At 38.0% G+C, this 14,141-nt stretch overlaps 1 protein-coding gene across 2 annotated transcripts in view; it reads left to right on the top strand.

Annotated features, from left to right (window-relative positions):
- Positions 1–13,961, top strand: part of tmc5 (transmembrane channel like 5) — a 21,485-nt gene extending 7,524 nt beyond the window's left edge. Inside the window, exons 9-21 of one of the 2 annotated variants that reach the window (XM_058063767.1) lie at positions 1,624–1,766; positions 1,852–1,996; positions 3,459–3,611; positions 5,529–5,695; positions 5,820–5,895; positions 5,984–6,081; positions 7,662–7,757; positions 8,959–9,034; positions 10,033–10,166; positions 11,208–11,381; positions 12,706–12,784; positions 12,856–12,948; positions 13,024–13,961. In XM_058063767.1, coding sequence (XP_057919750.1) covers positions 1,624–1,766; positions 1,852–1,996; positions 3,459–3,611; positions 5,529–5,695; positions 5,820–5,895; positions 5,984–6,081; positions 7,662–7,757; positions 8,959–9,034; positions 10,033–10,166; positions 11,208–11,381; positions 12,706–12,784; positions 12,856–12,948; positions 13,024–13,572 — 1,983 coding nt within the window. In that variant the 3' untranslated portion in view covers positions 13,573–13,961. The remainder of the gene's footprint in view (positions 1–1,623; positions 1,767–1,851; positions 1,997–3,458; positions 3,612–5,528; positions 5,696–5,819; positions 5,896–5,983; positions 6,082–7,661; positions 7,758–8,958; positions 9,035–10,032; positions 10,167–11,207; positions 11,382–12,705; positions 12,785–12,855; positions 12,949–13,023) is intronic. The other variant, XM_058063687.1, reaches the window with a different exon arrangement.
- The last annotated feature ends 180 nt before the right edge of the window (positions 13,962–14,141 follow it).

The following is a 14,141-nucleotide window of genomic DNA, read 5'->3' as shown; positions in this document are numbered from 1 at the left end:
TAATATTGTTGTTAATAATATGAATATAATATTGGTATTAATATTACAAAATACTCCTGAAAAAAGGAGCACAAGCACAATAATAGTAATGCAAATAATGATAATAATACTACTATTATATTAATATTGTTGTTAATAATATTAATATAATAATGGTATTAATATTACAAAATACTCCTGGAAAAAGGAGCACAAGCACACTAATAGTAATACAAATAATGATAATAATACTACTATTATATTAATATTGTTGTTAATAATATTAATATAATAATGGTAGTAATATTATTATTATAACAAAATAATAATAATAATAATATAATAACATTACTATAACTAATAATAATAATAATTCTAATAAAAATAACAATAATAATAATAATAATGATACATTGAGAAACACACTTTACATCAAATAAATGATTTCAAAGTCCACATATAGCAGATTGCATGACACTTTTACATGTAAAATATGTGTAAAAATATAGGTGTAAAAATGGACTGTTACGTGTAAAATACTACATAATCCCCCCCCCCGTCAATTTTGTTAAATTAATGTGGCCCGCGAGTCAAAAAGTTTGCCCACCCCTGGATTAGAATATTGGCCACACAGTCAGGAGATTGGGAAGAACTGGTTTCGAACTCTGCTTGTGCATCTCTGTATGGAGTTTGCATGTTCTCCTTGGGCGTGGGTTTCATCCTGGTACTCTGGTTTCCTCCCACATTCCAAAAACATGCTAGGTTAGTTAGCGTCTCCAAATTGTCCATAGGTATGAATGTGAGTGTGAATGGTTGTTTGTCTATATGTGCTCTGTGATTGGCTGGCCACCAGTCCAGGGTGTACCCCACCTCTCACCCGAAGACAGCGGGAAGATGGAGCTGAAGATAGGCTCCAGCAGTCCCAGTCCCAGTCCACCATGTTCTTATTACTAAAATACCTGCTTAAGTCAAGGGGAGCCTTAAAAAAGTCACTTCCTGTTCAGTGCAAAATAAGCTTCAAAATAGAAGCATGTTCTTTTTTTACCTGTATATTATGCATTTTTAGATTTATTGCTGTTGTACACAAGGCTTACACAGAAATTACCCAAGCAGCTGTTACATAGTAAATATAAAATATTATATTATAATAATTCTCATGTCGACGGAACGACTTGGATTTGACTTGGAGACCCGAGTTCAATTCCACCCTCGGCCATCTCTGTGTGGGGTTTGCATGTTTTCCCCGTGCGTGCGTGGGTTTTCTCCGGGTACTCCGGTTTCCTCCCACATTCCAAAAACATGCTAGGTTAGTTAGCGTCTCCAAATTGTCCATAGGTATGAATGTGAGTGTGAATGGTTGTTTGTCTATATGTGCCCTGTGATTGGTTTGCGACCAGTCCGGGGTGTACCCCGCCACTTGCCCGAAGACAGCTGGGGTAGGCTCCAGCATACCTATGCGACTCTGGTTTGGACTGTTCCATAATGTAAATATGGATGCCAGAAAAAGTTCATTGAAACAATAAAACCTAAGACTGTAGCATATTACTGTATAGTTATCATCATCAGAAATTAATCAATATTGAAATATCATTTTGCATCGAGTTGAAGAGAACATTTACAGTGAACTTGTTTCAACTCCTTCAGGGTTACTTCACCTACACGGTCATGTACTACGGCGGCTACAGCAATGAAACCCTAGTGGACCCCGTGGAGTACAACATGCAGCTGGCCTACTTTTTCACTATTGCCGTTTACATGGTGTTGTGTGGCATTGCACTCATTTTTAGGTCAGTCTAGGTCACACGCCTCAAATATTGCGAACCCTTGACTGCTTATAAGAAGTCGATGTGATGCTCTTTCTGTCCTCGTCAGCATGGCAAAGTCATTCAAGACGAACTACGTGCTTGCAGATCAAGTGTCAAACAGCGCATGGCAGCTTTTGTGCAGCTGGGATTTCAGCATCGTCAACCAGAGAGCAGTGAGACAGCGCAAGAATAACCTCAGTGTACAACTTAAGGTGAATAATGTAACACACGCTTTGACTAAATATGAAAATTATTGTTTTTTCTGTTGGAATGATAACCATTTATAATCCCGCTTTTACAGTAATCCCTCGTTTATCCTGACTGTGATAAGTGAATTTCCGCAAAGTAGGAGTCCTTATTTATAAATAATATTTTGTAGTTAGAGCAACCTGTTTATGACATTCAAATATGTTTTATTTTATGTTTTTTTTTTATAATTAGAGCCCTCTAGACATGACATGCTCGCACTTGAAAGGCGCGTTGTGCACACTGATTTCAGCAATGATCCCAAGCTGAGGGATGCTCTAAACCAGGGGTCTCAAACTCAATTTACTTGGGGGCCACTGGAGCTCGGGTCTGGGTGAGACTGGGCCACATCAGGTTTTCCAAAAAAAAAAAAATGCATTTATTAAAAACAAATTTTTTTTCTTTGGTTCCAATTTTCTACAATGAAAGCTCTGATAAAACATTCCACTGTTCTCAAATATCTTACTTTTTATTTTTCTACACAAAATAAGATGAAAAATAAATAAACAAATCAAGAATAAAGAAAATCAATCAATCAGTAATAAATAAATAAATATAATAATAATAATAAAACGGCAAATAATAAAAACTTAAGAAACCACATATAGTTGGTGGGTAGACAAATTATTTTTTTCACATTAAAATGAACAAAGCATTATTAGAGCCCTGTAGACATGACAAAACACGACTATAGTCACATTTATACTCTTTTTATTTACAACATATTGCGCAACTGCAGGGTCTTGAGACACATGCTAACTCGCAAACTAGAGAGCTAGCGACCTAAACGGTAGCCTTCAAGTTATTTCCTTTCAACTTAAATAGCCAAAAACTTACCACTTCCACACAGATAGGGAGGATAACGATTAACAGTTATTTAACCTTTAACATGAACATTAATCAAACGTAATAATTTTTTCTGGGTACATGATACCATACAGCATCCATATCAAACTTGTGCGGGCCGCACTAACATTAAACTTTCATATCAAGGCGGGGGCCTCAAACCGCGTGTTTGAGACCCCTGCTCTAAACGCAGCATCCTTCTACCGATATATTCACTATCTCTCCTCTGGACATGTCCCAACCATCTCAGTCTGGCCGATAACTGACTTTATCTCCAAGGCCTCTAACATTTAATGTCCCTCTGATGTACTCCTTCCTGATCCTATCCATCCTGGTCACTCCCAATGAGAACCTCAGCATCCTCATATCTGATACCTTAATTTCTGCTTGCTGTCTTCAGTGGCACTGTCTCTAGACTAAACAACATGGCTGGTTTCAGTATTCATCATTCTCATTGTGACTCAGTATTTTTGCTAAACAATAATACCAATGAGAATACATGCCTCTCTTAGGATTACACTGGAATACTACCATACGCTTCCAATGTTCAGATTCCATGTTTGACCGTCTTGTATCTTCCAGGAGTCCATGTCAGAGAGGGCCCAGAGAGAACAGCTAACCCTCATCGAAAAGCTAAAGCACATCGGGATTCATCTGGGCTCGTGGCTCCTCTCCACCGGCTTGGCTGTTGGCTGCGGCGCCAGCATCTATTTTCTCTGCCAATACGAACAGCAGGTACTCAGGTCTGATGATCGCATGAATTTCACTATATGGGACTCATAGTACAGCGCCGTCGAAGTTGGACTGATAATTCATGTAAGAAAAGTGAACAAATGATGGGTCATGTAGAATTACATGAACAGATGTAATAACCATTTTGGAGTGGAGTGGGAAACATATTCTGAAAATAGAATTTATTATATTATACCAGGGGTGGGCAAACTTTTTGACTCGCGGGCCGCATTGATATAACAAAATTTGTTTTACACGTAACAGTCCACCTGGTATTATTGTATCTGTAAAATTGTCATGCAATCTGCTATTATTATTTATTATTTTATATTTATATTTACATATTTTAAAAATAATAAAATATTATAATAATTAAAATAAAATTAAAATAATAATTATTATATTATTATTATGTAAAATATGCAAATATAACAATATTATTATATATAATTAATATAATTAGCATTAATATAATATAATAATCATAATAGTTATAATAATAATAATATAATAATTATTATTTTTATTTGTATTATTATTATGTGTTTGTGTCTCTTTTTTCAGGAGCACTTTGTAAACAACAGACCATGTCAAACAACGAAATTGATACAACCATCAAAAGGTTGGCTCAGGCCATGATGCCAGGTTGTATGTTGAGTTTAAATTAAATACTTTGGAAAGATTGGGCGGGCCGTATTCAAACACTTGGTGGGCCGGATGTGGCCCCCGGGCCGTAGTTTGCCCACCCCTGTATTATACATATTATGCATACATGTATATAATGTCATTTTAATGGCATAAAGTAGAATATTAAAAAAAAACATTTCTTAAGTTTTTGTATTTTTAGAAACAAACAAAATAAGGAATAAAGTCGTAATTTTTTTGAAAATTTGGTTGTGGTAAAAGTTCTAATGTTCCTAGAATAGAAAACGAGAGGTCAACAAAATGTCAAATATTATGTAAATTAAGTCATAATATAGGGAAGAAAACTTACACAAAGATAGATGAAATAGCTGGGAAATTTAAGAAAACAAAATAACAGCGGAAATGGAAAACATAATTGCAATTTTACAAGAATAAAGTGAAAATATTAAGAGAAAAATGTTATACCATAATGAGAAAAACATATTCTGAAAAGAGAAATTATTATATTATACATACTATACATACATGTATATAATGTAATTGTAATTTTAATGGCATGAATTGGAATATAAAAAAAACATTTCATAAGTTTTTGTATTTTTAGAAACAAACAAAATAAGGAATAAAGTTTTTGAAAATTTGGTTGTGGTAAAAGTTGTAATGTTCCTAGAATAGAAAACAAGAGGTCAACAAGATGTCAAATATTATGTAAATAAAGTCATAATACAGGAAAGAAAACTTCCCTGTATTACTTCTATCCCTGTAAAACTTCTATCCAAAGATAGATGAAATAGCTGGGAAATTTAAGAAAACAAAACAACAGTGGAAATGGAAAAAATACTTGCAAATTTTACAAGAATAAAGTGAAAATATTAAGAGAAAAATGTCATACTCTAATGAGAAAAAGCTTCATTTTTATGACATTAAGCTCATAATACTGATGAAAAATAATGTCAATTTGACTTTTTTGTTTAAAAGTTGTCATATTACGAGAAAAAAACAAAACAAAATAAAATTATGTTGGAAAAAAAAACACAGTTCATACAAATAATGCACTTTTTATGTATGTACAACTTACAATATTGACATGTGTTTCTTTACAAAATATCATTTTATCCCTTGCATCCTTTCATTGTTCAGTATATGAGCCTTGGTGGAAAAAGTTTGGACACCCTTGCCATATAATATTAACATCCTTATCAGCATGCACCACAGATAACATAAGAGTGACTTCGGATTTATAAATCGATTTTAATGTGACTTCCTTATTGGCAGAGGACAACGGATGTTCCAAAGTGGTCGCTGCTTCAGGAGGCAGAGACTCTCCTCGTTCCCTTCGTGGTGTCCTTGATGAACCTGGTGGTCCCACTCTTCTATTCTCTCTTCAATAAGTTTGAGCGTTACTCTAGTCAACGCAGGCAGATCTACGTTCTGGTGCTCAGGTCTGAAAAAGGGCTATTTGACCATAATCAATCTATGAATTGAATATTCATAGTAACAGATCAAGACATGTTATTTATTTGGGACTTATTCGTTCTATTAAAATAGATATTTTCTTATTTACAGGAATGTTTTTCTCAAGATGTTAATTCTTGGTGTCTTATGTTACTACTGGATGAATGAGGTGGCCCACAAGTTTTTGGTATGTTGAATTTAAAAAAAAAAAAAAGGAAACTTTCTGAGCATGAGTTACATCATATAAAGTCACATTTTGAATTTTTTTTCCACAGTGTTGGGAATCCATGGTCGGACAGGCGTTGTACCGCTTGGTCATCTTTGACTTTTTCTTTCTGATGTTGGGCTCCCTGTTTGGAGAGTTTCTTAGCAAGTGAGTTATGTGGCTTTAAAGGGGAACTGTGCTGTTTTTGGGGAATTTTGCCCACCCAAAAATTCACAATTCTTATATGAAACATGAACACATATTTCTTTCCCTTTTCTGTGCATTATAACACCAAAAACGAGTTAATATAAGCTAGCTAACAATGCACGTCATTGGGACACAGCCTTTAACAATTTTGCCCATCATTCACAATTCTTATATGAAACATGAACACATATTTCGTTCCCTTTTCTGTGCATTATAACACGAGAAAACAAGTTAATATGAGCTAGCTAACAATACACGTCATTGGGCCACAGCCTTTAACAATTTTGTCCATCATTCACAATTCTTATATGAAACATGAAAACATATTTATTTCCCTTTTCTGTGCATTATAACACAAGAAAACGAGTTAATATGAGCTAGCTAACAATGCACGTCATTGGGACACAGCCTTTAACAATTTTGCCCATCATTCACAATTCTTATATGAAACATGAACACATATTTCTTTCCATTTTCTGTGCATTATAACACGAGAAAACGAGTTAATATGAGCTAGCTAACAATGCACGTCATTGGGACACAGCCTTTAACAATTTTGCCCATCATTCACAATTCTTATATGAAACATGAAAACATATTTCTTTCCCTTTTCTGTGCATTATAACACCAAAAACGAGTTAATATAAGCTAGCTAACAATGCACGTCATTGGGACACAGCCTTTAGCAATTTTGCCCATCATTCGCAATTCTTATATGAAACATGAACACGTATGTCTTTCCATTTTCTGTGCATTATAACACAAGAAAACGAGTTAATATGAGCTAGCTAACAATGCACGTCATTGGGACACAGCCTTTAACGATTTTGCCCATCATTCGCAATTCTTATATAAAACATGAACACATATTTCTTTCCCTTTTCTGTGCATTATAACACAAGAAAACGAGTTAATATGAGCTAGCTAACAATGCACGTCATTGGGCCACAGCCTTTAACAATTTTGCCCATCATTCACAATTCTTATATGAAACATGAAAACATATTTATTTCCCTTTTCTGTGCATTATAACACGAGAAAAAGAGTTAATATGAGCTAGCTAACAATGCACGTCATTGGGACACAGCCTTTAACAATTTTGCCCATCATTCACAATTCTTATATGAAACATGAACGCATATTTCCTTCCCTTTTCTGTGCATTATAACACAAGAAAACGAGTTAATATGAGCTAGCTAACAATGCACGTCATTGGGACACAGCCTTTAACAATTTTGCCCATCATTCACAATTCTTATATGAAACATGAACACATATTTCTTTTCATTTTCTGTGCATTATAACACGAGAAAACGAGTTAATATAAGCTAGCTAACAATGCACGTCATTGAGACACAGCCTTTAACAACGTTGCATGCTTTGATATACATGCTGTGATCATGCATTAACATGTACACTGATGCTAACATGTAATAGTTGCAGTATCTTGCCCTATTTTGATGATTTAAAACACTATATCATTGCTAGACATGTGCCATTCTAGCCAGATATGACTTTCCTTTATCACTAATCTCTTGCAGTTTGATTGGAACTAAATTCTTCCCACGTCTTGGCGTCCCTGAGTTTGACGTTGCCAGGAATGTCCTTGAGCTGATCTACGCACAGACTCTGCTCTGGTAAACGCAATGATTGACTCAATAACTGCAATTATCATGGAGGTGAACACTTTTTAGTTCCTTTTGACTAAGAATTTCCAAAGTTAAATTTCAATTTCGCCGAAAGCGGTTCGCAGTGAAGTAACCGATTAATTGGTTGATTATTTTTTAGATTAATCAATGAATCCGATTTTAAATTTCTGTCTCTTTATGGTAATGGTAATGGTTTTATTTCATTTGAACATGCATCAGATTACAATTGAGTGCATCACATAATCAGTTCACAGTTCCACATGTCCGAAAGGAGTAGGAAGAAGCAAAGCGTATTAAATCCTACCCCTCCATCTGGTACTTACAATCAGTAACTGTTACATTTGTTCACTTCCTGTTTTCCATAATACAGTCTGAGTCCGTAACATCAGAACAACAGAAAAAAGGTAAAAATGCCCATCATTGATTTCCAATGTCAAAGCTGATATGTGTGAGTATCTTGTTTTGGCTAAAACACCAAGATAATGGTTCTGATTTCACAGATGACTAATGAAATTTAAAAAATATTCACATTTCAGAAGCTGAAAATAGATAATATTTGTATATTTCACTACAAAAATGGTTTATTTATTACCAAAATATTTGTCAATTAATTGGGTAATCGATTAACTATTGATTAATCGGTTTGTTGTTAGAGCTTGACATTGCATTCGTGACTTTTTAGTCATTTTATTCACTAAAGACGGCGCATCAGCAAGGAAAATGCTAAGTACGGAGAGTGTGCCGTGTTAGCTTGAGGCTTCCTCGCCTTTGTTTACGTTCTCAATGCCGCTTGCGAGCACTAGTACATGGCTATGTCGTGTAGTCACATGACATTTTCATATGGTTCGACCTCGAAGTCGATAGCCGAATCAGAATCACACAACCCATCCATCCATTTTCCTCCGCTTATCCGGGTCAGGGTCCGGGTCCGGGGGGCAGCAGTCTCAGTAGGGAAGCCCAGACTTCCCGGTCCCCGGCCACCTCTCCTCCAGCTCCACCGGGAGCACACCAAGGCGTTCCCATAATCCCTCCAGCGTGTCTTAGGTCTGCCCCAGGGCCTTTTCCCCGACTGGGCATGCCCAGAACACCTCACCAGGGAGGCGTCCCTCACACAAATGGTGGACTATTCTAAGGCATCCCTACCTGCAGTATCATACATTGTTTTGCTCTCTGCTTCTCTTAACTTTAGGATTGGAATTTATTTCTCTCCACTGCTGCCTGCCATCCAGATTGTCAAGTTATTCATCTTGTTTTACATTAAAAAGGTAAATATATACTTTACAGTATATACTGTGTACCACTGTTAGCTCTTACAATATTTGGGTAGCTTAGTCAATGTCTAATAATGTTAATTCAATCCCAGTGAAGGAAGAGTAATCGAAATGGAGTAACGAAATATCCAGTACGGTTTAGACTTTATGGATGAAAAGCCATTTTAATGAGAGGTCACCCAAATGGCACAAAATAAATGAATTCAGGATAATTGGTAATTGGACCCTGGCTTGATGCGGCATTGCTGAATCTTTCATGAACGTCGTGAATGACCTTTCAAGTCATGCCATTCAAAGCTCTTCATAGAAGAAACCCCTCGTGTTTTCCATTACAGGATGAAAATTTAATTACTTTGCTTTTTCCAGCTTTTGTGACATTATACAGGAGCTCCAGAGGGGGCTTTTTAGGGGGGATTTTTGCAGCCTAAAATGACTTTTCACAACACAGCTTTAAGATAACCTTGCACAAGATTTCAACAAATTTAACAGAATATGTTTTATTTGGGGGGCGGCACGGTGGTCTAGTGGTTAGCGCGCAGACCTCACAGCGAGGAGACCAGGGTTCATTTCCACCCTCGGTCATCTCTGTGTGGAGTTTGCATGTTCTCCCCGTGCATGCGTGGGTTTTCTCCGGGTACTCCGGTTTCCTCCCACATTCCAAAAACATGCTAGGTTAATTGGCGACTCCAAATTGTCCATAGGTACGAATGTGAGTGTGAATGGTTGTTTGTCTATATGTGCCCTGTGATTGGCTGGCGACCAGTCTAGGGTGTACCCCGCCTTACGCCCGAAGACGGCTGGGATAGGCTCCAGCACCCCCGCGACCCTCGTGAGGAAAAAGCGGTAGAAAATGAATGAATGAATGTTTTATTTGCATATTAATCTCAAGTGCGGAGCACATTTTAGAACATTAACAGCAATTTACTTTGATTTGGAGATACTTTTTCCAGGAGGTAAAAATGATAGAAATGAATCAGTCTGCTTTTCTCCAGGTCAGCTTGACCCACAACTGTCAGCCTCCAAGACGAACAGGCAGGGCAGCTCAGATGCAAACCATCTTCATCGCTCTCCTCTTCTTCCCGTTCTTTGTGGGAGCCCTCTGCATGGTTGCATACACTGCATGGAGGTACGAGGACATCATCACCAGGATAAAATTATTATATACAGTAAAGTCTCGTTATATCGATATCGGTTATAACGAATTACTGCTTATTACGATACTATTTTCATTTCCTGGTAAATTTCTAGTCTTTTATGATATAATTAGTTCCGTTAGTACGATACCCGGTTATTATGATAATCCGGTTACTACGATGCCCTTTTCATCTCCCGCCAGCCAATTTGGTCTGCTTATATCGATACAAAAGCAGCTTAAATCAATCTTTGCTTAAGGATTTCAATACCAAAAAAGAACACGGCGAACGGCTGCTTCCAGTCAACTTTATTTTTCACACTTCCACCACCAGAGCGCAGCACACACACCGATTCCCGCACTTCCTGGTTCACAGGTCATGCTCAACCCGCCCCACATAGCTGGCCAAACACATGCCTGCAACAGAAGAACCAACTGACATAGCATACACACCTATTCCAACGAAGACACAAGCGTACAAATACATGTATTTAATTGTGTTGTATTCAGATATCTTTTTATTCTATACACTCGAGAGAAACCACGAACGCAGTTGGTTCTTCTGTTGCAGGCATGTGTTTGGCCAGCTATGTGGGGCGGGTTGAGCATGACCTGTGAACCAGGAAGTGCGGGAATCGGTGTGTGTGCTGCGCTCTGGTGGTGGAAGTGTGAAAAATAAAGTTGACTGGAAGCAGCCGTTCGCCGTGTTCTTTTTTGGTATTGAAATCCTTAAGCAAAGATTGATTTAAGCTGCTCGACATTGTTCTATACTATAGAACAATACTATGGATTATTGCCCACTTTTAATGCAGTTCGGCGCAGGATCGGATATATCGACAGTCCGGTTATATCGATATTTTTTCCGACTCCCGACAATATCGATATAACGAGACTTTACTGTATTACAATATGGAAAGTAGATTTAGTGGTAAAACTCAATTAAAATACAAAAAAAAAAAAATCATATTCCGAACCAGTGAGAATTCTAATTGTAACAATTTTATTCAAATCAAGTCATGTCCACTTTCTTTGTAGACTGACTCCCTCGCAGCAGTGTGGGCCTTTTCGGGGCCTGAACAACACCTTCAGTGTGGTTGGAATCTGGATTGATGGTTTAGAGCACATCCCTGGTTCTCAGGGGGCTATATGGATTTATGAAAATGTCATAAAAAGTGAAATTATTTACTTTCTCGGCACGCTCATCATCTTGTAAGTTGCTCAATACAACTGTTGTTTATTATTCATTCATTCATTTTCTAACGTTTATCCTCACGAGGGTTGCGGGGGGTGCTGGAGCCTACCCCAGCTGTCTTTGGGCAAGTGGCGCCCAAAGGCGACCCTGTACTGGTGGCCAGCCAATCACAAGGCACATATAGACAAACAACCATTCACACTCACATTCATACCTATGGACAATTTGGAGTGGCTAATTAACCTAGCATGTTTTTGGAATGTGGGAGGAAACCGCAGTACCTGGGGAGAACATGCTAACTCCACAAATAGAGATAGCCGAGGGTGGAATTGAACTCGGGTCTCCTAGCTGTGAGACCTGCGCGCTAACCACTTGACCACTGTGCAGCCGATAATGTCGTTTATTGCAATACCAATTCATGAGCGGGTACTCCGGTTTCCTCCGACATTCCAAAAACATGCTAGGTTAATTAGCGACTCCAAATTGTCCATAGGTATGAATGTGAGTGTGAATGGTTGTTTGTCTATATGTGCCCTGTGATTGGCTGGCGACCAGTCCAGGGTGTTCCCATGTTTTTGGAATATGGGAGGAAACCGGAGTACCTGCTCATGAATTGGTATTGCAATACGACAACGACATTATCGGCTGCACAGTGGTCAAGTGGTTAGCGCGCAGGCCTCACAGCTAGGAGACCTGAGTTCAATTCCACCCTCGGCTATCTCTGTGTGGAGTTTGCATGTTCTCCCCGTGCATGCGTGGGTTTTCTCCGGGTACTCCGGTTTCCTCCGACATTCTAAAAACATGCTAGGTTAATTAGCGACTCCAAATTGTCCATAGGTATTAATGTGAGTGTGAATGGTTGTTTGTCTATATGTGCCCTGTGATTGGCTGGCGACCAGTCCAGGGTGTACCCATGTTTTTGGAATGTGGGAGGAAACCGGAGTACCCGCTCATGAATTGGTATTGCAATAAACGACATTATCGGCTGCACGGTGGTCGAGTGGTTAGCGCGCAGGTCTCACAGCTAGGAGACCTGAGTTCAATTCCACCCTCGGCTATCTCTATTTGTGGAGTTTGCATGTTCTCCCCGTGTACTCCGGTTTCCTCCCACATTCCAAAAACATGCTAGGTTAATTAGCGACTCCAAATTGTCCATAGGTATGAATGTGAGTGTGAATGGTTGTTTGTCTATATGTGTCCTGCGATTGACTTGCGACCAGTCCAGCTGGGATAGGTTCCAGCATACCCGTGACCCAAGTGAGGATAAGCGGCATAGAAAGAAAGAAAGAAATTCTTCTTTGTTCCACTCGACTGATGTTCTTTGTATATGATTCTTGTCAGAATTATCATTTATCTCTTCTGGCAAGTCACTCAAGGCCGCAAGCAACTTATTCGTCGACTGAGACAGCAAATTGTTAACGTGAGTGTGACTCCTAAGTGTGTGTGTTTGACTTGTAAAACTTTACCCTGTGTACTAATTTTCCTCACCAGGAGGGCAAAGACAAGACTTTCTTGCTGGAAAAACTGCAGAACCTCCAGAAATCTCATCCTAATAAGAAACACAAACTGAAAAATCTAAAGAAGGTATGTTTTTTTTAAAGTAGAATATTCATTTCATTTGAATAAATACAAATAAATTCACTTTTTTTTTTGTATCAGCACCCCAAACGCCCTGATGGCGGTTCTTCAGGCACCCAGTCCAACTCCAACGCTATGGTCCAGGCTTTAATTCTTCACCAACGACTTGAGGAAGAAGAAGACAGACGCAGCCATGTTGGAGCTCCTGTTATCTCTGGTATCTTCAGTTCCGATCGGAGAGCTGAGGGTCAAAACAGGGAAGAATTTTACCCAATGCACCAGTCGTCCTTCACTCCAGGGATCGGTGCCAGGGACGTGGATGAGGACAACGAAAGGGATGTAGATGACTTTCCTGAAAATCCTCTCAACACATCCACGGCATTGATGCAGGCGATGCAGGCAAGACAAAAAGAGGAGGATGCAGAACGAGAAAGCGAGGACGTGCCGTCTTCATACTCGAACGCTATGATGCAAGTCATGCAAGCAAGACAGAAAGCAGAGAGAAGTGAAAGTCTTTATTGGGACGCCACTAATCCTCCAGAAAATCCACTTCCTGTCAGCTCTAGCGCTCTCATCCGGGCAATGTTAGCCCGGCAGCAGGCCCAGAATGAGTTTGATGACGGTTACTGAACTCAAAGTTTGTAAGTAATTAATGCAGAAAACAGCAAGAATTAGAGTCATCATTTCTACTTTTCTACTTTTTTCAAGGTAACAAAACTAATTTGCACACACATCTATTTATGTCAGCGTGCAGTTCAGAAAAAATGACAAATATATATACTGTACATCAGGGGTCTCAAACTCAATTTACTTGGGGGCCACTGGAGCTCGGGTCTGGGTGAAACCCCCCAAAAAAACACATTTATTAAAAATAAAAAAAATGTAAAAACTTCGCTTTGGTTCCAATTTTCTACAATAAAAGCTCTGATAAAACATTCCACTGTTCTCAAATATCTTAATTTTTATTTTTCTATACAAAATAAGATGAAAAATAAATAAACAAGAATAAAGAAAATCAATCAATCAGTAATAAATAAATAAATATAATAATAATAATAAAACGGAAAATAATGAAAACTTAAGGGTAGGTCATTTTCTTTTTCAAAGATGGAAAAAAGTGAAAAATGAAGATGTTTCTAACATGAAATCATTCTTGTGTGGTCCTAAATATAATACTAAATATCATACAAGTGATTATT

This window comes from Doryrhamphus excisus, chromosome 1 (genome assembly GCF_030265055.1).
Source record: "Doryrhamphus excisus isolate RoL2022-K1 chromosome 1, RoL_Dexc_1.0, whole genome shotgun sequence".
NCBI lineage: Eukaryota > Metazoa > Chordata > Actinopteri > Syngnathiformes > Syngnathidae > Doryrhamphus > Doryrhamphus excisus.
This window is presented reverse-complemented; position numbering and strand designations above follow the sequence as displayed.